At 51.1% G+C, this 23,761-nt stretch overlaps 2 protein-coding genes across 6 annotated transcripts in view; both read left to right on the forward strand.

Moving 5' to 3' along the window:
• The window catches only part of POMT2 (protein O-mannosyltransferase 2), a 53,332-nt gene extending 39,622 nt beyond the window's left edge, over nt 1-13,710 (forward strand). For 4 of the 5 annotated variants that reach the window (XM_036913056.2, XM_057488279.1, XM_036913057.2 and 1 more), the window contains 11 exons: nt 1,257-1,326; nt 2,958-3,036; nt 4,180-4,331; nt 4,777-4,868; nt 5,989-6,065; nt 8,387-8,458; nt 8,716-8,775; nt 8,869-8,974; nt 9,948-10,088; nt 10,261-10,375; nt 11,157-13,710. In XM_036913056.2, the coding sequence (XP_036768951.2) occupies nt 1,257-1,326; nt 2,958-3,036; nt 4,180-4,331; nt 4,777-4,868; nt 5,989-6,065; nt 8,387-8,458; nt 8,716-8,775; nt 8,869-8,974; nt 9,948-10,088; nt 10,261-10,375; nt 11,157-11,262 (1,070 nt within the window). In that variant the 3' untranslated portion in view covers nt 11,263-13,710. The remainder of the gene's footprint in view (nt 1-1,256; nt 1,327-2,957; nt 3,037-4,179; nt 4,332-4,776; nt 4,869-5,988; nt 6,066-8,386; nt 8,459-8,715; nt 8,776-8,868; nt 8,975-9,947; nt 10,089-10,260; nt 10,376-11,156) is intronic. The other variant, XM_057488277.1, reaches the window with a different exon arrangement.
• Nucleotides 13,711-13,836: 126 nt separating this feature from the next.
• Nucleotides 13,837-22,322, forward strand: NGB (neuroglobin). Its single transcript, XM_036913068.2, has 4 exons — nt 13,837-17,414; nt 18,912-19,023; nt 19,644-19,763; nt 21,177-22,322. Exons 1-4 carry the CDS (start codon nt 17,326-17,328, stop codon nt 21,309-21,311), a joined length of 456 nt encoding a protein of 151 aa, XP_036768963.2. The 5' UTR covers nt 13,837-17,325; the 3' UTR covers nt 21,312-22,322.
• The last annotated feature ends 1,439 nt before the right edge of the window (nt 22,323-23,761 follow it).

A 23,761-nucleotide genomic window follows, 5' to 3' on the forward strand; every position in this document is an offset into this window, starting at 1 on the left:
CCATTGGGCAGGGTCTATTTCTATACCTTTTAATATTGGTATTGATTGTGTTTTGGTCCAACAGGCCAATTATAAGTGGTCTATCACAGTGAGGAGTTATGAGAGAAGACCAGCTTTACTTCTAAAGTTGTGTGGGCATGGGCTAAATCTTTGAACATTCCCTCATCTGTTATTCCATTGTGGCTTCTAGGTTAAGGTGGTTGTTGCTCTTTACCCAAGCAACTAAAGATTTTTATGAAGGCAGATAGCTATAAAAGCTTTGGGAAGAGGTAACTAAGATCTTTGTGTTCTTGATGGCTATAAATGCCCCTCTCCCCAAATCCATATGAAATAAAACTTACCTCTTCCATTGACTTATTCAATTGTCAAATTGTTGATTGATCTATTTAAGAGACCTTAAAAGCCCACCTAGGAATGGGCATCTCTATCATTGAATTCTCTAATCCTCTTGAGAGCCAGTGATTTGTGCTGGCAAATTTCTCTTTCCTGACCTTGATTATTGGGTCACTGGGACAGAAATTTTCAAGTATCCTTCTGTGTTATGATTATTGTTGATTCCTTTTTTATTGCTATCACCTTTCTAGATCCTGATGGCCTTGACTTCTAGGTGATACAGAAGTAGTCCCTTTCTTTCATCATTTCATCATTTTCTTCACCTTCACACTTAGCAAGTGTATTGCTAGAGACAAGATCATCACAAGCAAAATCTGTAGGGTTTAACATTTGATTTGTGGAGAGCTGGGCAATTTGTCATATACCTGGAATGAGTTTTTGGAAAACTATTTTTATTACTAAAAGGAAAATCTTACTGTCTGGTTTCTCAGCTTAAGAATCTTATAGTGGGGGCCTCAGTGCCTATATGATAAAGGCCACCTTTCCTAGCCTGGCATACACAGTCTGGCCCTGCTTATTCACACCCTCATCTATTCCTATTCTCCTTTTTGCCCACCCACCCAAACCTTATGAAACTATTTGCCATTGATCAAATGAGTTTTGTTCTTTCATCCCTCCATGCTTTTCCCCTCTTGTTCACCTGACAAAATTCTCCTTGTCCTTGAAGAGTCTCTCAAGCATTATCTCCAGACACCTTCTCTAATCCTCTGAGACTTGCAAGTGGGGGCCTCTTCGCTTTCACAGCACTTTGTCAGTACCTCTAGCACATGTTGGGCTATAGCTGTTTGCCTGCAGGCCCTCAGTTACTATGAGCCCAGGGAGTGTGAATGATTTCAGATATCAGTGCTTGTTCTTCTCGGCAGATCCCCTAGACCCTTCATTCCCAGTGGAGTTTGTAAGACATGGAGACATCATTCGACTAGAACACAAAGAGTAAGTAAATTTGCTGTTTGGGTTAAATGGGTGGTATGGGCACCAAGATAGGGAGTTCTTCTAAGCTGGAAATGAGCAGAAGTCACATTTGGATGAGGCTCTAGTAAATGGAACAAGGCTGCTGTGCTAATAGGGGACCATTTTGTGAAGGTTGATAAAATGAGCAGGCCAGCCTTTGCCTGCCTCTCTTGGCTTTAGGAAGCTTTGAACTTTGAAGGTACTTTTCAGTTTCTCTTTTCCTAGAGGAACAAAGGAAAAATTTGAGTTGCCCAGAGCTGCTGTATAAGTGACTACCTTTATAAAGATGTAGGAGTCTGGTTCTGAAAATATGGCAGGCTAGTTTATTGACCCAATATTCTCACTGAAAAATGACTAAAAATTCTGGAATAGTATAAAAACATCTTCTTAAACGTTGAAAGAACTGACAAGATAGTAAGGAGATGCCAGGCTAAAATCTAAGTGAAAGGGGTGAATCCAGAGAAATCAGTGGGACACTGTAGCTACTTCTTTCTTAAACCCATAATCTGGTGTTTTGATCTTTGCTTTTGACCACCTCTCGAGAGAAGAAGGAATTTTAAAGTCAGAGCTCTAGGGTCATCCAAAGTCGTAAATTTATTAAGTGATTCTTCCCCAGATACAGAACCCCAAAGAGCTTGGTGGGGGAAGTAAAAGGAGACTGCCTCTGATTTCTGAGTAGTTGTAACTATCAGTTGATCCTCACAGGGATTTGCAGCCCAAATTCATTTCACCTGGATGGTCTCAAAATCTTTAAGCCATGAATTTAAATGAACATGATCCTAGACTGGTAATGTCTCCTTGGTGCCTAGCTAAAAGCGAATGTAAATCTTTTGGGAAAGACATTGTCATCTATTCCTGTAAATAGTTTTTCAGTGACAGTGAATAATACACATTAAAAAGTAAGCACACAAGGAAACAGGGCATCATGTGCAAGAACAAACAGGAACAATAGCAGAAGCAGCCCTGCAAAAGTAGGATTTCTAGTCAGTAGGATTATGTATACTCAAAAATATTATTACTAAATAAATTCATTTTCTTTTGTTAAATTATAAAATTTTACTTTTGCATATTTCCAAAATTTTTATAATGAACATTTATTTCTTCTTATGGGTAAAAGTAAGGCTTATTATAAAAAGCACAAAGTAAATAAAAGTAAATGATGCCCCCAACTCCTCTACAGATCCTCACTTTATAAAACTGGTGGTGGGAGTAGAAAGAGTAAGAGAGGAGGTTTACCTATTTTAGGCATATGTAGATCATAAATTTTAATTTTCTCCTCCCCAAACCTGCCTCATAAGTCAAGCAAGCTAAAGCTTCAAAGCCACCAACGGTGTTAAGTCAGTTATTTCCCACCCCACCCCCCAACAAAGTTAACCCTTTCTTGGCATGTAGCCCAGTACTCCTAACCATCTATCCCTCCTGGTTTGGGTAGTTCTCCAATTCTCTGGATATTTCTTTGAGTAAATAGACAAGGTCCTGCCATGTTGGATTTAATAGTTCAGATTCTAATTTTTCTTGTCCTAACAGTTGACTCTGAATATCCTTGGAAAAAGAAGAAAAATTGCACATCTCTTTTCTTCAGGATAATGGCAGTTCTCTCTTTTGACTTCTAGGACTTCTCGGAACTTGCATAGTCACTATCATGAAGCCCCCCTGACCCGGAAGCACTATCAGGTCACTGGCTATGGCATAGTAAGTGAGCAACTGGAGTGTGAACAGGATGCAAAATGTTGTGTGCCCTGGCTCAGGGCCATGTGGTAGAACATATCCTCCCCAGAATTCTGGAATGTTCCCAAGGATTGGAGGCTGCTCAGGGACTCTCAGCACCTGGGGACATTTTGGCTAGGTTTGCTGTGGGAAAAGCAGCCTATCAATTCTGTTTGTCTCCATCTCTCTCCTCCCATAAGAACCATGCCATTTTTATGTTCTGACAATAAATGTCAAACATGAATCCTATTTGGGTCCTTTTTAAAATCACTTTGGACATAGAAACCATGGACTCACACTATAATTCCAGTTGAACATATGTTTATTCTTTGCCAAATCCCAAATTCTCATTGGCTTTATTTATAAGTATTACTTCCCTGTTCTCCAGAGGGATGCTAATCACATTGCTTTTGGATTCTTACTACCTTGGGGTGATGCAATTAATGGAGGAAGCTCTATGAGTACTTGTGGTTTGGGGAGTAATTTGAGAACAAAAACTGCTAGCGGGCAACTAGACTTGACTATCAGTTACACTTCTTTTTAGGGGCTTTGTGCATCAGTAAAGATTCTGGGTTCCTTAAGGTGGATTTTCCAATCCTCTTTCTATTAGTTAATCCCACAGTGTGCTAGAGCCAAGACTGAACTTCATCTTTTTCTTGTGGGCATCTCCTGAGGAGAATTAAACATAACTGTCTTAATTTCCAAAGTGCAATATCTGGGCCAGACCTTTCTAGCGTAGATGAGTGAGTGTCCAGGTGGCTATGGTAATGGATGCAGGTGGCCCAAATCTCTTTCTGTTGGCTTAGGGTGATATCTTCAGTGTTAGTACAAAAATCTGTTGTGAATTTGAACTTTAGTCCTATGAAGTGAATAATTGGGCTTCAGGTTCCAGGAGTTATACTGCTTTTCTTGGTTGTAACAGTGAATGCTGGGGCAGTGTCCATCACTTGGGAGATTTCTGTGGCCCTCTGGTTCTCTTTCCCACCTCAGCCATTGGGGTCAATTTGATTTTTGGCCTTTGTAACAAGGTAGCATCCAAAAGGGTAGCCAACTCCCCTTTTCTGACTCATCTTCTCTAAAGTCATCTTACTTTGTGGTTTTTTTTTTTTTTCTTTATTTTTGTGGCAGAATGGGACAGGGGACTCAAATGATTTCTGGCGGATTGAGGTTGTAAACAAAAAATTTGGAAACCGGATCAAAGTGCTGAGAAGTCGAATTCGCCTCATCCATCTAGTCACGGGTTGTGTCCTGGGCTCCTCGGGAAAGGTCCTGCCCAAGTGGTGAGTCTCTGGGGTTTTGATGTCCCAATCAAGGTTCATGCTTTTCCTTTCACACTATAAGGAGTGTACCAGAAGCCTCTTTTTCCCAACTGTCAGTGTTCACCTCATGTTTGCTTATTTTTAGTGGCAGATGGAGGGAGAAAAGGCCTGAGGTGTGTCACAGAGCACAGAGCTCCAGAGTTCCTTTGGTGTTTCATGTGTGCTGATAGTTGACCATTTGGACAACTGGTTTGCAACAACACTGGGTCTGTGTGCCTTTCTAAAATGGGCATACTATATGCTAGACTACTTCTAGGATAGCTGTGGAATATAAGTGTGAGCCCGAAAAAGGCGTGGCCACTGGGTTGAAGAGAGAAGGGTTCTGTGGATTTAAGAGCAGTCATAGTGCTGTTCTCTGGTGAGTTTCAGGTCTTCTGGGCCACATCTGTGGCTACTCTTTTCACAGGGGCTGGGAGCAGTTGGAAGTTACCTGCACTCCTTATTTAAAGGAAACTCTCAACTCCATCTGGAATGTGGAAGACCATATCAATCCCAAATGTGAGTGACGTCATTTCCTGGGCTGGCTCTGAAGGGAAACATTTATAAGTAGCTCTTATAAAGAGTTATATAGAGTTTGTAACTATAAAGAAAAACAAACCTTTGTAAAGAAAACAAACTCTGCTGCCACTTTATCTTACTGTTGCCATTTTCTTCCTTTCTTAAACCTGATCTCTTCCTATGAGTTGTCTAGGTAGGAAGCTCCTTTTCTTTCCCACCCACTTAAATTTCCTATTGTCCTTAAACTCCGCTCCTTAATGACCAGTGACCTCATCTGAGGCCATAGCTACCTGCCTTTTCTCATTTTCCTTCCTTTTGCCAGATCTGACTCTTCTCCTTCCTGCTGCCTGTAATGCAGGCCCATCTGTCTTGTCACCATCTAGGCTTTCCTGTCCTCGGCCCCACGGGCACCTCCTTACTCACAAGGCTTAATGCTTTCGCTTTTCGCCTTGTCCTCCCCACATCCAGCCAAAAAAAAAAAGAAAGCAACCGCACAACCCTTGATCTGATCCCATTTCTGTATTCCAGGTTCTAGTTTTCCATGTCCACTTCAGTGTCACCTTCACCTCAGTGAGTCTTTGGATTTGTCATCTGTCCTCCTAAACTCCCCCCTTCAAGCTTCTTGATTTCTCCTGTCTGTGCTTCTCTTTCCATTCTTTTTACCACCTAACCTAACCAAACAGCCAATTAATTAACTAGTTAAACAACTCTTTGTTGAGTCTGATGGAAACCATGTGGGGCCCTGGGGATTCTCTGGTGAATGAGGGATACTTGGCTCCTGCCTCACAGACCGTCCACCTGGAAGGGCAGAGCAGCATCTGAGCCAGTACCATAATGAGGGGTGACGGCACTGAGATCTGGAAAGAGGTGGCGGGGGCAGCACAGGACAGGCCTTGTGGTCTGGTGCCTTTGTGTTTCTTAGAATTGCCTGATGAATGCTAACTGCAAGCTGAATGAATGATCAAGAATTGGGCCAAGCTTTCTTCTGTCCCTTCAATGCTCTCACCTATGTATTAGCTTCTCAGGAAGGCTACCCTCAGACTCTGGTGTGCTGTGGATTAGGACAGCTGTGAGCAGAATGTGTGGCAAAGGTTTTCTCCTCTGTGATTTCTTTTTCTAGTGCCAAACATCAGCCTGGATGTGCTGCAGCCCAGTTTTCCTGAGATCTTGCTGGAGTCCCACATGGTGATGATCTGGGTACTGTGACTTTACCCATTTGGTGGCTTCTCTAAGAGCTCTTCGCCATACTCACATTTGGTTCACAAATGAGTAGGCATGGTATGGATCTACTGCCCCCGATGGAGGACTTTGAAAGTGTCTTCTCTTACTGATTTGCTTGGTCTTCAGGGGCAGCCCACCCTCTCCCCCTTATCATCAAACGATGATGGTGATGATGATGGTAATGGCACTGATGCCAGTGAACACTTGCTTAGACACTATTCACTTATTTAATACTCATTACAATCCTATGGAGATTGTTGATCCTAGTTTACAGACAAGGAAATTGAGGCAGAGAGTTGTTAAGTAACTTGTGAGGGTCACACAGCTAACTATAAGAGGTGGCTCCAGGCTTCAGAACAAGGCTGGCAGGCTTCAGAGTCAGTGCTAGTCACCACTACTCTCCTCTGTCTCTAAGTGAGTTTCAGAACTGTTCAAGTGGCCGAGTCCCCAAGAACCAGAGTGCTCTTGCTTGAAGATCATGAGATGTTGATAGTTCATTCCATCTTATAAATTTAGGATCACTTAGGATGAACGGCTAATTTGAGTGTGTCATTTATATGCAGCATAAAATCCCAACCATCAGCCCACTCATGGTCCTGGACTGACAGAAACAAACTATTTGGGGGGCACCTTCTTTTTAGCGTTTTCTAGGACTCATTGTTATACTCCTAGCATTAGTAGCTGTCCGCATTCATAGCATCAAAGGCCTAAGAACACTTAAGAGAGGAAATCTTTAAATTGAGAAAATTCTCTCCACTAGCTTTAATCTTCCCTGTGAGTTGGAGAAACCCTGCTGCAGTTTTGATATTTAGGGGGAGATGCCTTTATTCTGGTTTATGGAAAACCAGTGTTCTTCAGGAACGGTGTTTCAGAATGCCTGTATCCCAAGCTGGATGTGTGGTTGCACTCCACCCACAGGGCTGCAGAGAAGTGTCGCAGTTGTTATTTTTCCCTGGGGGAACCATTGTCAAGTGGGCTTTCCTGGAAGTGATTATGTAAGCAGAACTCAATAAATACAGTTGACTTACTTCACCAGATGAAATTTTAAAATGCAAATTTTGTCCTTTCTGCGCATTGGGAGGTGATGAGTTGACATTGAGCAATCTATGGGTCACTTCTTCTCTGACTCTTTGCTTGTAGCTGTCACTGTGGCCTGGTGACATAGCTCTTTTGAATATGGGCCTGTCAGTCAAAATATCATTCTAGGTCTGGGTAGAATTTAAGACTAACTCTAAATAGTCTCCTTTCTTCTTTTGTTATCTAAGAGGTAGAGTCAAAGAAGAAAAGGGACATAAGAGATTTTCTTACTCACCTGATGCAGGGTCAGGATGAGGAGAGAGACCAGGCTGCATAGCTGCAGGGAAGGAGCTTTTCTCCTGCTGACGGGGGCGCTGAGGCCTGGCAGAGAAGGCTGCCTTGCCTGTGAGGTTAGCAGGAGCGAGCCCGCTGTAAATTCTAAGTACACAGGACAGTGTTCAAATGTGTATGCTTATAATGGTTACAGATTTCCCTTCCTTCCATTTCTCCATTTAGTAAAGGAGCTGGGTTTCCTAGAGTTTAATGTAGTGAATAGGATGCTGTTGGCTTGTTACAGCTCTGGCTGGAGTCCCCAGGTTTAGGACTCAACCGTACTGGTCTGAGAGAACTGATTTCCCTCAGTCATTCTTCATGGTGAGGTGCTCAGATGGCCGTACTGGTTGAGGGGTTATACAGTGCGCCCTTTGGGTCTGACATCCCCTATGGCACTTTTGACCCTGCAGGAGCAACCCAGCCACCACAGGGGAGGCCTGCCAATGATTCCCATCCCCTTGAGGAGCTGGAGTAGTAAGGCGCTGGTGACATTTGTTCACTGGATCAGAACTGGATCTTTCTTGGGCTAGACCAGTGGTTCTCAACGGAGGGTGATTTTGCCTCTCCCTGGATGTTTGGTGATATCTGGAGACCTTTTCGGCTGGCATAACTGAGGAATAACGGTGCTTCTGGCATCTAGTAGATGAGCAGAGGCCAGGAATGCTAAACATCCTGAACTGTGCAGGGCTACCCCACAGTTTGCTGACCTTGATGGCTGTATTGAAGGGACTGTCACTGTGGAAATAGAAGTTTGCTTGTTGGGAAGTAAGACAGCTGTAAGCAGGTAGACAGTGACTGCGAGCGAGCACCTGATTCTTCCCTGTGAGGGGGCGTTGGGGGAGGGCTTCTCTTGATACTTCGCCATATATCAGAGATACCTGGGCCTGGTGTTTCTGTCAGCCCTCTAGAGCTCTGTCTTGACTAGCTTTCTTTGCACTTTCCTGCAGGGGAACAATGGCCTCAAACCCAAGGACAATGAGTTCACATCCAAACCCTGGCACTGGCCTATCAACTATCAGGTAGGGCTCAAGGCAGAGCTCCTCCCAGGAAGTGGAGCCAAGATGGACCATTGAGACTTGGTGGAGGTGGGGTGTGCTGGGGTGACAGCATGAGATGGCTGGGGATGGGGCTGCCTTCTGCCCAGAGCTGACCCAGCCTTCCCAGAGAGCTTGGGTGGAATTTGCGTGTTCTGATCCTCCTGTTCAGACTCCCCTTGGAGCACATGCGGGTGAGGTGAGGTGGGTCCTGGATTAGCAGGGTGTCCTGTGCTCCACAGGGCCTGCGCTTCTCAGGGATCAATGACACAGACTTCCGAGTATATCTGCTCGGCAACCCGGTGAGTGCACCGCACACCCCCGGTTTGGGCCCTGCAGCTGGGCCTGGTGAGGGCCACCGCTGTCCACTCACCCCTGTTCTCACTCCCATGCAGGTGGTTTGGTGGCTGAATCTGCTGAGCATCGCCCTCTACCTCCTCCTGGGGAGCATCATTGCTGTAGCTGTGCAGAGAGGGGCACATCTGCCGGTGGAGGTTGAAGGTCAGTTTCCTTGGGCACTCCCTCCCCTGACCTTGCAGCTGGCAGGGTGCCTGACTCGGGGTGGGCCTGCCAGCTGAGGGGCTGTCCCTTGCCTTCACCCCCACTCTGTCCCTTCTCCTTTGCGTTTGAAAGCTCCCCATCACAAATGCTCGATGATGTGTTGAACACTACCCTCCCCACAGCCCTATAGGGTAAGGTATTATTACCCCCACTTTATGGCTTAGGAAACAAAGGCACAGAGAGGTTAAAAAAGTTGTCCCAGGAGGTATGCTAGGAAGTGACAGAGCTGAGGTTTTAACCCAAGCAGTCTGGCTTCTGAGCCTTCACTTGTAACCGCCATGCTCTGTACAGGGCTGCCTGTCTTTTCTCTTCTGCCCCTCCTGTTAATGGCCCTGTCCTCTAGTGGGGTGGACAGGGGCCCCCAGGGCACGGTCTGCGGGTTCCCATCCTCGTGCTGCACCTGGTAACTTCAGCGGCCAGCCACGAACCACAGCAGCTGAGACAGTCACACAGGCTCCCTCTGTCTCTGCAGCCCTGTCTGAACAGCCATAATCCCAGACCGCTCACCTCCCATCTCACCCTCCTCTGCCTTGTCTGCTGCTGCAAAGATCTCTGTGGCAGCAGAGATGTGGGAGATGGAGGTGATGGTGGGGAAAGCTGTGTGTAGGCCTGTAGGATTTGGGCTTCTGTAGAGGCCGGGTTGCCTCCTGCTGGTGTTTGGGGTCCCCACTGTAGGGGCCAAGCCCTCACTCAGCTGGATAATGAGCAGGGCTCTTGAGAGCCAGTTGCTCTTCTCTCGCAGCTGTGTAGGGCTGTTCCGCTTGATCCAGATGAGAGAAGGAAGGCCCGATAAGGCGATGTGGCTTATTCAAGTCACACAGCCAGGAGGGGGCAGAGCTGGACTAGAGCCCAGGGTCTCTGCCCCCCCCATGGGGGGCTGTCTGCTGACTGGGGCTGTGCTGCTTGGGCCCAGGCCTGTCCCAGGTGCTGCTGCAAGGAGGTGGTCAGCTCCTGCTGGGCTGGGTGCTCCATTACTTCCCGTTCTTCCTCATGGGCCGGATCCTTTACTTCCATCACTACTTCCCAGCCATGCTCTTCTCCAGCATGTTGACAGGTCAGCATTGCCTCTGTGGACTTGGGTGGTACAGGAAGGGGAGGCAGGGGGAAGAGGCAACATGGAGCAGCAGTGCTGAAAGTGAATCTCTGACCTGGGGTGGCTCCTTTCTGCTGCATCCGCAGAGTCATCCTCTGACAGACTGTTGCTAGATTTCTCTTCTTTGCATTAGGCATTCTGTGGGACACTCTCTTGCGGCTCTGTGCCTGGAGCCTGGCCTCCTACTCCCTGGCGAGGGGTGTCCATGTGGCTGGAATCCTGAGCCTGCTTCTGGGAGCTGCCTACAGGTGAGCATCCCCTGTGCCTTGCATTGCTCGCCCCTGTCTGCACCAAGCCTTAGCCTTGCGTGCATGTTAGAATCCCCTCAATGCTTTCAAGGCATACAGATGCCTGGGCTGCATCTCCAGAGATTCTGATTCAGTTGAGGCCAGTTTGGTCCTCATCCGCCAATTTTCAGAGCTTCCAGGTGGGCCTAATGTGCAGCTAGATAGGTGAAACATGCAGCTCTTTGCAGTCTTTCCTTTTTGCCAGTGGTTCCCAGCTCTTACATCACCCAGCACACCTGGAGCAGTGCCCCTCTTTAGTACCAGTGGCTCCCAGTGGAACAGCTCTCTGTGGGCTCAGAATAACTGGGAGGAGGGTGTGGTGTGGCAGTCACCTGTCCTCTCCCCATTTGCTTGCCAGTCTCACAGATCCTCTGTTGAGAATCACTGGCCTTTAGGGGCCAAGGAGGCAACATAAACATGTGAATAGGGAATGGCGGGGCCTGTGGCCTGAGAGCACTTACACATTTGGACAAATACTCTGGGCCAAATGACCTATGACCAGACCCTGGGACTGGTCTCTCTCCTGGGCCTCTTGGAAAGAGCCCTTTCTTTTATTAAGTCAGCATCTACTAAGCTCTCGGACTACAGTGTGCCAAATGGCACACTCAGATAGATGTGGTGAGGGATGGGTCTTGTAGGGGGAGAAGACATGAGCTCCAGCAGGGGGAGCTGGATTTCAGGAGTCCGTAGGCCCAGGCCTTGCTGAGGATGCTAACTGCCTCCCTCTGGATTTCTCCCATAGCTTCTACCTCTTCCACCCACTGGCTTATGGGATGGTTGGTCCCCTAGCCCAGGACCCCCAAAGTCCAATGGCAGGACTAAGGTGGCTGGAATCGTGGGACTTTTGAGGCCACTGCAAGGTCTCCAGCCTGTGTCCAGGAATGTCCCAGGGACAACCAGCTGTGGAGCCTCTCCCCAGGTCCTCCCAACTTCGGGGAAGCTGCCTGAGGAGCCTGAGGAATCCTGCTGCCTGCCAGGACCAAGCTCTGGGACCATACCCGGATGTTAACCCAGTGCTAGAGAGAGCCACAGCCCTGTCTGCAGAGATCCCACCACTGGGAATGGCTCAGCAAAACACAGCATTTCTCAAGCCCATTTCCCCGAGTGTGCAACATAAGGAAGGATGAGTGTGCAACAGTGCGTGTGAGTGTGAGGGTACATTTGTCCATATACCTGTGGAATATAGACCATGACTGTGGACAGCTGAGTGTCATAAACTAAGACATAGTCCAGGGCTGCAGTAGTATTTTCTGGCATTTCTTTCATACTGGGTTTGGTTTGTAAGTAAGAGCCATCAGAAATCCTCTAACCTCTAAGAGGGCTGAGATCACTCGCGCCACTGTGGGGTATCACCAAGGGCAGGACCGGTGGGACCATCAGAGTTTGCTGCCCTCCTTCCCACAGGCAAATACAGCCGAACACCCCTGAGCTGGGGGGCCGGCCTGCCAGCTGTTTCCCTGTGTGGCTTTCTTCTCTGTGGCAGCAGGTGGCTAGACTTCCTGCCTGCAACGTGCACAGAGGACTGAGCGCTTCAGAGCGAGGTGGCTGAGCACTCACCAGCCCTTGGGTGGCCCTCCTGAGCCCTTGGCTCCTCATGGCCTGAGAATGTCGCATGATGGGACTGGTGGGTGAGATGGCATCCTGTCCTGGGCGGCTCTGTGTTCCCAGGCCCAGCATGCCGGGGGTGGTCTCTTGCTGCGCCTCCTTCCCCCTGCATCCAGCCTCACTATCAGGATAGGACAGGTGATTCCCCTGGTGACTGTGCACCTCTGGGGCCCCTTTCTTAGCAGCCGATGTAGATATGCGGCAGAGCCGGTACCTGTGTGGTGCAGGGCTGGGGTCCCCTTAGGGTGCTGGGGTGTGGGCTGCTCCAACCTGGCTGGGCTGAGTTCCTGTCACTCACTAGGCATCTCCCGCCTTTACTTCTCTAGTCCTCCCCTGCCGACACCTCCTTTCACTCCATTTCCCTTTCTCTGTCACTGTTTCACCAATATCTTTTCCCCCAAAGACCCAGAGCACCTAGAAATGATTCAGAGTTTCTTTACTCTACCACTTTGAAGCCCAAGCAAGAAGCTCCAATCTGTTCCTTTCACTTCCTTTCCCAAATAAAGGGGATTAAGAAAACCTTTGGGTCAGAAATGAAGCAACCCAAGGCCAGCCCTTCAGCCTCCCTCCCTCCTCCCAGTGCATGACAAAATATTTATTTTGTCTCAGAGGACTGTGATGCTTCAAGGTCTAATGATGAATCTCTGCCACATTCCATCTTCCCTCCTCTGTATCCGCCACCAAATCTGACAGGGTCAGAGCTCTTCAGAGCATCTTCAGGAGGCGGTTGCCACGGAGACTGAAAATTGGTCCTGGGGACAGGCTGTGCTACCTACTGGGTGGTGGGGAGGGAAGCTTCTGGCTACGCTTGGATGTTCAGACCAACCATCATTAATGTTAATAGAGGAAATACAGCAATGTCAAAAGCAAGGCAGTTTTGTTAATTAGATCTGGGGCCTGATGACCTCCCTCTCTCAGGGTTCCAGCCCTTTTGACTTCCCCCAGCAGGAAACTCTGCCTGGTGTGGAGTCTGGACTGCTTACTTAATTGCATTTCTGGAAGGGAAGGAGAGCAGGGACAGAGAACCTCTGCTCACCCCTCGGCCCCACTGCTGCCCCTTCTCTCCCTCCTGCGGGTGGACTTGGTTTCTTCTGAGCTGGATGGGGGCAGCTGGGTGGGCTCTTCTGGAGGTAGAGGGCAAGAACATTTGCTTTAGCTCATTAGCAAAGAACAGTGGCACCAGTGACAGCCAGGAGGTGGCTGATGTTCCCTGGTACCATTTTATGATCTTGTTGGAAGGGAGGAGCTCAAAGGAGCCAGAGAGGCAGCCGCTCTGAGTGAGGGGGAGAAAGGAGGCTCATTTGGCCACACCACGAAGGGTTCCTCTGTCTCCCCTGCTTTCCATGGATGGAAGGAGCATTGTCTGCTTCCTTCTTCTTCCTCCTTCCTGCCCAGCCCGGCAGATACTTCTCTGGGGACAAGGCCACGTGGTTGACACAGCTTTGAGTGCTCAGGTTTAGTTGTTGGAAAATGCCCGGGAGAAGGGCTGTCAGGATGGTGCACTGAATGTGGGCTTCAGCCCCTGGAAATTGGCAAAAATGTGACATGCCCCACAAACTTGCTGGTGAAGGAAGAAGACATTGTCAGGCCAACCTGCAGCCAGCTGCTTTAGCCACGTTTTACGTATTTTTAAAAAGTTTCCACATGTGATCGAGGCCATTACTTTTGTAATAAATAGCTCTTATTTTGAATACCATGTTGTTCCTGTACTTAACTGAATCTGACTTGCCTTCTGGCTCCCAGAAAGAAGAAAAGAATGTTCTGAGTGTGAGAACCGTACCTGTGTGTCTTGTGTCTCAGGCCATTCTAGTTCCAGTAGAGGCCCTGGGCTGGGCAGGAGAGCCTGGTTGCTCCAGGCGCATGTGAGTCCTCCCCGTACAAGGTTACTTGAGTAATGCTGGTTGTGATTTTAATTTATTTAAACTTATTCCAAAGTAAGTTAGAAGCTGGACTTATTTTTTCTCTTTTAACCTGCTCACACGGCATAGAAAGGAATGAGAAAGAGTAACAGGCGGCTGCTTCTGGGACAGGTTGAGTAACCCAGCATTGTAGCAGCTGCCATTCTGCTCACAAGGCCCCCTCTTGACAGGAGTCTGCTGTTACCAGGAGTGATGAGAGTGGGAAGGAGGTAAGAGCTGACATGCACTGGACAGCAGGTGGGCAGGGGAGGAGTAGCACTGTCCTGAGAGACTGGGGGTCTTCAGGACTGCCTGACCTGCCTCCCCTGAGTCCCTGGAAGCGGGTGGTGGGGGTGGGGTGGTAGGCGTTTGGGAGATGGGAAACACCAAGCATGGCAGGCTAGAAAGGATCAAACACTTCTTGACTGGCAGAGCTCAGTTTACCAAGTCCTGACACGTCTGTGACATTTAATCCTCACAAAGACCCAGCAAAGTCAGTGCTGGTTTTGGTGGGGATTCTACCATTACTTGCCTAGGTTTCCATCATTAGTAAATAGAGCCAAGACTAGAGACCTAGCTGGACTTTTTCTGCTTATCCAGCGTGATCTTGGGAGTAGAAGTGCATTCAAAAGACAGCCTGGTGCCCTGGGGAGAAGGCCTGGACTCAGCTCAGAGGTGTCCAGATTCAGTGTGTTCCTGTGCGCATTCTGTTTAATGCATCCACAGCTCATCTAGGGCCTGGGGTTTCCTGGTGCGCCCAGATCAGTTGTTTTCTGGGAGGAAAAAAAAAGCCTTGCTCTGTAGCATTTGCTAATTTCTAGAGTGTAAATACTCCCACCTGGCCTATTTCAGGGTAACAACCTGATGTTGCTGAATGAGAAGTTGGAAAGATGTGCACAATTGGCTCTCACAAGCCATGTATGCCAGTATACCACTGGCCCAGACCCAGTGACCTCGGCTTAGTCTGAACTAGGGACATGGCCCTTAGTCAGTATCCATTAAGGTGAGGGAGACGGCAGAGCATGGAGGCTGAGAGGATGGGCCAGAGTCAGACCTGAGGTCAGATGCCGGCCCCACCACTCTGTGACCTTGGGCTCATTACCAAACCTCTTGGCTTCCGTTTCCTCAACAGTAAAATGGAGTAGTAAACAGTGCCTACTTCATAGAGTTATTGTGAGGATGAAGAGTGAATGACACACAGGGTCTGCACAGGAATGCCTGATAAACGCCAGCTCTGTGTGGTTGCTGATGGTCAACCAACCTCAGTTGCAGCACTGGCTCTAGAACAGTACTTGAACTCTCCTCAGTTAGAACCTCCTGCCCAAGTCACAGACAGATGCCAGGCAGGAAGCGGAGCCCCTGTGACTGTTCCCTGGCCCCTCAGGTGTGGATTCAGACCCTCTGTCTCCTGGCTGGGATACACCACCCTGACAGCTTAGGCCCAGCCAGATCCTCAGGCCTTTTCTCCAAGGGGAGCAGAGATTAGAGTGTACTTAGCCCTCTCCTCCTGCCTCCTTCTGGCTCTAGAAAGACAGAGGGAGTGCAGAGTCTACCACTTACTAGCTAAGGCCCATTAACTTCCCAGATCCCTGCCTCTGCCCAAAGAAGAAAGGAGGCAAGAAGTGTCCCAGTGTACATTGTTGCCAGGAACTGCAAACTGGATGGAGGGGAGGCCTTAACTGAACATGGAGCACTGGGCATCTGGACACTGACCTGGCTGCAGGGTCATGGGACACCCCATTGGAATCCACTCCTTGAGTACTCCGGGCTTCTCCCTTTAGCTCCCAGTACCTCTGTGCTCTTACTTGGAGATTACTCAAGCTTTTCAGGTCCAAGCTAGGCTGCCTCAGTTTGTGTCTTGCTCTGCTGTTCCAGCCCAGAGACCCAAGGTGTGTGGGGAGATGGGGAAGAGAAGAATAGGATGTGACCCAAACTCCTGAGGCCTTGGAAGAGGGAGACCCACTAGATGGTTTCACTGGGTGTGCCTGGGAGCAGGAAAGAGTTCTGAATCAGTCAGGGCCAGCAGGAGGAGTTCTAGAAGTCAAAGACTCAACACTCCATGCCTCGCACAGGTTTGGGCATGGAGCCTGTTTCATAACCATGGGACCAAAGGGAGAAGTAGGCAGACTGAAAGGAGATAGGCCCAGAGACAGAATAATGAACGAGAAATGAGGGCTTTGCTCTCCAAAACCTGGGCCATTACAACTGGGCTGATGCCTGAAGAACTTTCATGCTTGAAAGGAAAAGGTTGAGATCTAATCCTTAGGTGACCAATTTCACCCCCTGAATGGCAGCACGAGACCCTGTTATGTCAACTCCAATTTAAAGAAAGAGTACTTCTACTTAAACTTTTGAAAAAGTTTATTAACAATCATGGAGTCATGGAACGTTCAAGCTGAACTCCCTCAGCACCCAGATTCTGCAGTGCTCACAGCTGCGGCACCAGGGGGCACTGGAGGCAGAGATTCCTAAAGACGGAGTCTCGGGAAGACCTGAGCTTGCCTGGAAGTGGCTGCGGCTTCAGCCCCCTTCTCTGCTGCCTGTCTAGCCACTTTGAACCCATTCCTGGAGAGGATCCTCCCACTGGCACCTGGGGGGCTCTCAGGCCACCCTCGCCTGGCAGATAGGGTGCCAGGCTCCAGGCCCGCCAGCTCTGCCAGCTGGGATGGGGCTCAGATTGTGCAGGGTTCCTTAATCAGACCCAGAGCCAAAGCAGAGGACCCCCACCCCCCGCAACACACACACACAACGCCCCAGCCCTGGCTGCAGCCTGCTCACACAGGTAGACCCCCTGGCATCTCCTGGTCTGTCCTCAGTGTGGAAGGAAGGAGACTGGGCCAAGGGGGTGGCAAACTCAAATGCCTCCAGGCAGTGTAAGTGGCGCTAGTGGAGAGGTGGCGCATGCAGAGCCTAGTACCTAAGGAGATCAAATTCGGAACCGTGCCCCAACTCGAAGTGGTAAAATTATCACCAGTTTCTAGATGAGAAACTGGCCCAGAGGGGCTCGACGATTTCTGTTAAGCTCTGAAGCCCGGGCATGCCACCAGGTCATCCCCGGCCAGAGCCGGTTGCCCAGAGATGCGCGCCTTGATGGACGGGAGGGGGCGGGGGCCGCGGTCGCTTTAAAGCGCTCCAGCCGGACCGCGCGGGGCGGGGCGCGCCTAGGGCCCCGGGAGTAGGGCTCAGCGACTGAGCGGGGTCCCCAGAGGCACCAGCTGGGCCGGCACGGCGGGGGCGCATCCACCTAGCACGGGGAAGGAGCGGTTGCTGGACCTCACCAGGCCAAGACACAGGAGGCTATAGAGGGTTCGGAGTGGCCCGTGTTGCTGTGGAGATGGCGCAGCACGTGCGGTGACCGTGCCCGCGCCCCGAGGGTCTCAGCCTTGCGCCCCGTGTCCCCTGGCGAGCATGGAGCGCCCGGAGCCCGAGCTGATCCGGCAGAGCTGGCAGGCGGTGAGCCGCAGCCCTCTGGAGCACGGCACCGTCCTGTTCGCCAGGTGAGAGCAGCCCGGGCGCCCCGGGGGTGCGGGTGGCAGGGTGCCTCGCCAGGAATGGGTTGGAGACAGCTGGACCTGAGCTACGTGAGTGAAAACTGGCCCTCTGCCTCTGCGCTGGGGCACCTCCAGATGTGCGCCAGAGGAGCGGGGCGCGGGGACGGGTGGCGCAACCCCTTCTGCCCTTACCCCGCGGGGGGGGGAGCATCTTTTCGAGCTAGTACAGCATGCCCTGCTCCCAGTGGAGCTCCCTGGGGGCGGGTGGGGTCCTCTCCAGTGGATCTCCTGACACTCTGGCCAGCAGACGCCAATCCCCCTGCTACGCCCCCTCCCGGGCTCTGCCCCCTTGAGCCTTAGTTCCTTGGGTGGTGAGTGCTGCGAAACTGGGGTGCCCCAAGGGCCCTTGCAGGAGGGTGTGCCAGGTGCCTGGCGGGCAGGTGCAGGGTCTGGCCCTAGGAGTGTGCACTTCCAGCAACCAACAGCAAACCTTTCTGAGGAAAGGAACAGGCTAGGACCAGAGAAACACCAGGAAAGTGATGACAGACACCCAAGTCTCACCACTAGAGAGAAGGTTAAGGGAGTGCACAGATCCCAAAGGGGAAGGGGAAGTCAGTCTTCATCCTCACCTTTATGGTCTCTAGGTAACCCCTCTGCCATCACCAAAGGCAATGCTCCCTCACCATGGTTTTTCAGGAGTCCTGGCTCCCTAAGCCAGCCCAGAATTTCTGAGGAGGCTTTTGCAAAACCTCTCCCCAAATGAAAGGGGAATAAATTCAGTTACACAGAACCCCAGTGAGCCGTCCCAGATGTGGCTGAGAGTTTTTGCTTATGCTCTCAGCTTTCCCCAAGCCTACTGCTTTCACAGGCACCCTCTGTGACAATGTTACTCCTAAGCTGTGTGACCTTAGGGAAGTTACTTAATGTCTCTGGGGTTCTCTTTCCTCCTCTATAAAATTGGGATAATAGTTATACCCAGTGTTTAGGATTGGGAGAAATACATAAGTTAACCACACACACTCAATGCTAAGTAAGTGTAAGGTGTTCTTAAGACTACTGTCGTCATCACTGGCCCAGCCCCCTCAGACGTGATGGCTTGGGTGTTCTGACCTGAGAGTGGGGGCAGCAGGGTGGTGGGGGGTGAGAGTGAAGGGGGAGAGATTTCCTTTTCCTACAGTGTGACTCCAGGGTTCCTGTTTGAGGATGGATTCCTGTCCCAGCAGCCCTCAACTGTTTGTGGAGGGGCCACTCGATGCCAAGTCCTATGAGAGGCCTTAGGACACTGTCCTTCCTAGGATGCCCTTGGGAGCTGGTGCAAGAGGTGGAAGAGAGCATATGCAAAGCTGGCAGAGGGGTCAGTGCCAGGTTGGAGGATGTGTTACAGTTTATGGCTGAGACCTGGCCCACCCTCCTCCTACTGCTGGGCAGCCAGGGCTCACAGAGCTTGCTGGGGCCTGCCAGGGGTTAGCACTCTCCAGCTGACTCCTGGGCCTCCCCCAACAGGCTGTTTGACCTGGAGCCTGACCTGCTGCCCCTCTTCCAGTACAACTGTCGCCAGTTCTCCAGCCCAGAGGACTGCCTCTCCTCCCCTGAGTTCCTGGACCACATCAGGAAGGTGAGGGGAGGGCGGAGCTGGTGTGGCCCCTGGGCTCCAGCAGAGAGCCTTCCTGGGAAAGACGGAGGGATCTGGGATGGGGAAAATTACTCTGCCACAGGCCTCCTTCTGCACCCCATGTCCAGGGCATCTCCTTTCCTCCTGTGCTGAGCTGGGCAGAGTCTGGGGCACCAGGGTCAGGCCTCTCCCCTGCCTTGTGCTCAGTCAGCTGGCCCCAGCTCTGTCACTGCCCTTGGCCTTGTCCCCTGGCTCCTGCAGGTGGTGCTGATTCGTTAGGGCCCATCTGCCTAGGAAAACCAACCCGGGGCTTTCTTAGAGGCTCATGACTCGCACAGGGCCTCCGTTTCCCCTTGTCCCAAGCAGACAACACTGTCCAGCAGCCATGTTTAGAGCTTTGAGACCCTCAGAGGAGAGGAGCTTCTTTCACAGTGTAACATCAGCCGTTTGCCCACCACACGTGGAGCTCCTACTGTACGCAGACAGATCGCCTTGCATTTCTGATCCTGGACAGTGGAGGGTCCTGGTGGCCACTCTCCCTCCTGGCTGGGGCCCCGGGTCCTGACTCTGGGTGTGAGCAGGGTGGTTGCTCTGGCCTCTCTGTTTCACTGCTGCCTTGGCAGGTGATGCTCGTCATTGATGCTGCAGTGACCAACGTGGAGGACCTGTCCTCACTGGAGGAGTACCTTGCTGGCCTGGGCAGGAAGCACCGTGCAGTGGGCGTGAAGCTCAGCTCCTTCTCGGTGGGTAAAGAAGGGGCTCATCCTCTCTCCAGGCCACCACTCTCCCAGTCCTTCCCTGCCCACCTGTTCTCTCTCCGCATTTCCATACTTACCTGCTATGTGACCTTGGGATTGCCTTGACCTCTCTGAGCCTCCTATTTTTCTTCCTTGGTGTGGCTTCTCTCAGAATCACAGAAAACGAGTCTTTGGGATTGCTGAATCTACTTAGTTTTCTATTGCTGTGCATGAAACCATCCCAAACAAACAATGATTTCTGATTTCTCAGGGCTCAGCAGGGTGGTGCTTCTGTTCCACGTGGGGTGGCTGGGGCCACTCATGCCTTCCACTCAGCTGGGGGCTCAGCTGGAGCAGGAATGCCCAAGATGGCCTGTCATCTTGTGAGTTCTCTCTCCCTGTGGCGTCGTATTGTTCAGAAGTGTAGCCAAACGTCTGTACAGGGTGGCAGCTGAATTCCAAGAGGGTGTGTTCCGAGGGGACAAATCCCGGGAAGCAAGTACTTTTCCAGTCTTGGCTTGCATCCCTCTTGCCCAAGTCCCATTGGCCAAAACTAGTCACATGGTTGAACCCAGTGTCAAGGTGGAGCGACCCCATTCAAGGGCATGAATCCTTAAGGTATGCTTTTTGGTGGCCACTGACATAACAGTCTACCGTGTAGCCTAATCACCTTGTCAGGCGGTAAGCACCTTGAGGGACAGACTCAGTTTGTCTCATTTCCTCTCCGCCCCCAGCACCAGCACCATGCCTGGTCTTTAATAGATTAATAGATATTCAGTAAATATTTGCAGAATATATAAACCTTACTTTATTATGATATTAATAATAAATGAAAGCCATTATTATTGTTGAAGTCTTACTGTGTACAGCTGCTATGCTAAGAGCTGTTTTATAGATGATCTCATTTAATCATCCCAACCATCCATGTGTTGGAACATTAACTTCCCCTGTTTTATTGATGAAGCACCTGAGACTCAGAGAGGTTACATAACTCACTCAAGGTCACGCAGATCATACATGGTGCTGTCAGAAACTGAACTTGGGTCCCTCTGGTTGAGCCTGGGCCCCTAACACCTTGATTGCTGCCTCACAGAGGAGGAAACTGAGGCTTTGGGGCAATGATTTTGCTTGGTCTGAGCTGCAAGGTCCCAGGCAACACCTTGGCCCCACTCGAGTGGCTGCAAGGCTGGGAGTAAAGTGAAATGCTTAGTTCACTATAAAGCCTCATATTTAAGGGGAAAGGTGGGCACAGTGTGGTACCTAAGGATTAGGGCAGAATCCTGCTCAGGAAGCATGGACCCTGTGCAGGAGAGAAAAAGGCCAGGAGCCGTTCCCCGTCTAGGCCTCAGTTTTCTCACCTGCAGAATAGAGCAATGTCTTTCTGCCTCTGGGAATGACAACTTGCCCTTCCCTCTGCAGACGGTGGGCGAGTCCCTGCTCTACATGCTGGAGAAGTGCCTGGGCCCTGCGTTCACACCAGCCATGCGGGCCGCCTGGAGCCAGCTCTACGGGGCCGTGGTCCAGGCCATGAGCCGAGGCTGGGACGGCCAGTAGGAAGTGGCTTATGCCCTGCAGCTTCCACTGTGTCTGTCTGTTGGTCTGTGTCCGTTGTGGCCCAGGCTCCCTTGGCCTCCCTGCCTCTGGGTCCTTGTCCCCTCGGCCATACTGTGGAGGGGATGGAACAGGGCTGAGGTCTCAGTCCCCCTCACCTCCAACTGCAGACGGGCATGGCTTTTCCTTCTGGATTTCTGGGTGCACCCCCCCACCCCCACCCCAACTAGCTTCTTCCCTGCCAGCTTTCTCTCCGGGCATCCTTTCCTCTGCTGTGGGAGGAGCAGCATTTGAGGGACAGAGGGGAAGGCAGAGGGCTTTCAGAGCATGGGCTCACCTCAGGAGAGCCCCGGCCAGGCTGGGGAGGGATGGTGAGCTTGGGCACCTTCCCATCTGGCCTGCCTTCAATGCTTTCCTTTCCCTGGGGTGTTTACTTTTTGCAAGTGAAGAGAAGGGACAGTTTTAGCCTTCACTGTGGAATCACAGGCAGGGAAGCAGGTAATCAGCAACCCCTGTGGAAGGGAGAGGGGACCTGGATCTGTGATGGGCTCAGCTGGGGCTCAGGGGCTGACCCGGACGGCACCAACAGAGTACTTTTGCTGTTGCGGTATCTCCCTTTCCCTCATCCAGCTCTTCTGCTGGGCACTCTCTTGTTAATGCTCTGCAGAAGCAGCTTGCCAGCCAGGAGTCAGTGAGGGGTGGCTGGGGAAGGGCGAGGAAGGAGGGGCAACCATGCCAGAGAGACCCGCGTTCTGGCGGCGCTTCCTCGCCTCCCCACTCCCGCAGGCCTGGGGCTTTTCTCCGGACCCTCCTTCTGCCTCTGTCTACATTGCCTGGGGGCCCACAGCTTCCCAGTTTTAACTCCTGGTGTGTGCTGTTCTCAGGCTGCTGGATAGAAGAGAAAGCAGCAGGAGAGGCCCTCTGCCCTGCCCCGAGCTGTCTGCACTTTAGTCTCTTGCTGCTGTGCTGTGGTTGTATGTGCTCAGGAGGAATAAACCTGTTCTGTGTGCCTCTCTGCCCTGCTGGGACTGGTCTTTTCTTGGGTGTTGGCTTGTGACCAGATGAAGCTGGTGGTTCTAGAGCAAGGTGGGAGGATGGGGTCGGGAAGGCCAAGGTCAGGGCGAAAAAGGGAGAGGCCTGGGGAAGTCCAGAAGCCAGTGGTGGAGACAGAGCTAGGGGGTCTCTGGTAGAAATTGGCTGCTGGCAGAGTGTCAAACCTAGTTCATCTTCCCCTGCACACATGGCTGTACTACATCACAGCCTCCCTTGCAATCAGGTGGGGCATGTGACTGAGCTCTGGCCAAGGGGAGTGTGTGGACATATGTGTTACTTCCAGACCTGGCCCCCCAAAACTCCCGCATGCCCCTCTGTGTGCTGTTGTCCTTCCGCTGGCTTGATGCAGACCTCACAGTGACCTTGAGGGCCAAGTGTTTCAAGTGGCATCACAAGGCGGAAGGGGCCTGGCTCTGTGAATTGCTGCTTAGAGAAGGCTCCCCACTAATCAGAAGTGCCTGGTGGACCTTCCCTAGCATGTAGACCAGGGACTTGCACATTTTGTATCTTACAGGAAAGGACATAAACTTCTTCTGGGTTTGCACTGTTACATATTTGGGGTTGGTTTGTTACAACACACACCCGTGTAATCCAGAGTCTGAAGCAGTTCATCAGTCAGGGATCTGGGAGCCTACCTCCGGGGATGGAAATGGGCAGGCACCAGGACAGCAGCAAAGGGTGCCAAGAGCTCATAGTGTCTCTGAGGAAAACTAGATGCTCCTTGGAGGGGCAGGTGACAATCCCAGGGTGTGCTTTCTAAGGAGATTAAATGGGTTAACTGGGGTATACACTGGCATTGAAGAGCAGGTGTAAGAGTGAGAGAGTGTGTGTGTATGTGTGTGTGTGGTCAGGGGGAGCAGGCAGGTGGGGGTGGAGAGACAGCGAGGGGCTCAGGGAGGGGAGCAGCATTAAAAGTGGGTGTCAGCTGAGCAGGCTTGGGGTCAGCCCCCCATGTGCTCCTGGCCTCTGGGTGTGGGCTCTGGAGCTGGGCTGTGGCAGCTGGAGGGGCTGGGCCCAGGCCCGCTGCCCTCGCCTTAAGGCTTCAGTTTTCTCAGCCAAGCCCAATGTCTCTGCTGCCGGCAGGACCTCCGCAGCTCCCAGCTGGGTCCTCATTTTCATTAGGCTCAGATGGCCAGGCCTGTAGGGCTGTGTGACTGCAGGCATAGAATAGAGTCTGGGGCATGTTAGAAACCCTTTACTCATTATGGCACCAAAACCATTTTTTCTCAAGCCCCACAGGCTCTGGTGACAGAGGCCTGCTCTGCTAATAATGGCACAGACTCAGGTGGTACTGCCTGGCTTACTGCTCCAGAATGTTTGACATCCACCCAGGAGATAGGGTGGCCTGGCTTGGGAAAGGCCAAACACTTGTCTCTGACCCGTGTCTTCAGCCATCCTGA

This window comes from Manis pentadactyla, chromosome 11, assembly GCF_030020395.1.
Source record: "Manis pentadactyla isolate mManPen7 chromosome 11, mManPen7.hap1, whole genome shotgun sequence".
NCBI classification, from domain to species: Eukaryota; Metazoa; Chordata; class Mammalia; order Pholidota; family Manidae; genus Manis; species Manis pentadactyla.

What these genes read in the sequence shown, in the direction of transcription:
- NGB (XM_036913068.2), top strand. Translation starts at nt 17,326, where the DNA reads ATGGAGCGCCCGGAGCCCGAGCTGATCCGGCAGAGCTGGCAGGCGGTG. An exon ending in GGCACCGTCCTGTTCGCCAG is followed by an intron (nt 17,415 to 18,911) that starts GTGAGAGCAGCC and finishes CTCCCCCAACAG; the next exon opens with GCTGTTTGACCTGGAGCCTG. An exon ending in TCCTGGACCACATCAGGAAG is followed by an intron (nt 19,024 to 19,643) that starts GTGAGGGGAGGG and finishes CTGCCTTGGCAG; the next exon opens with GTGATGCTCGTCATTGATGC.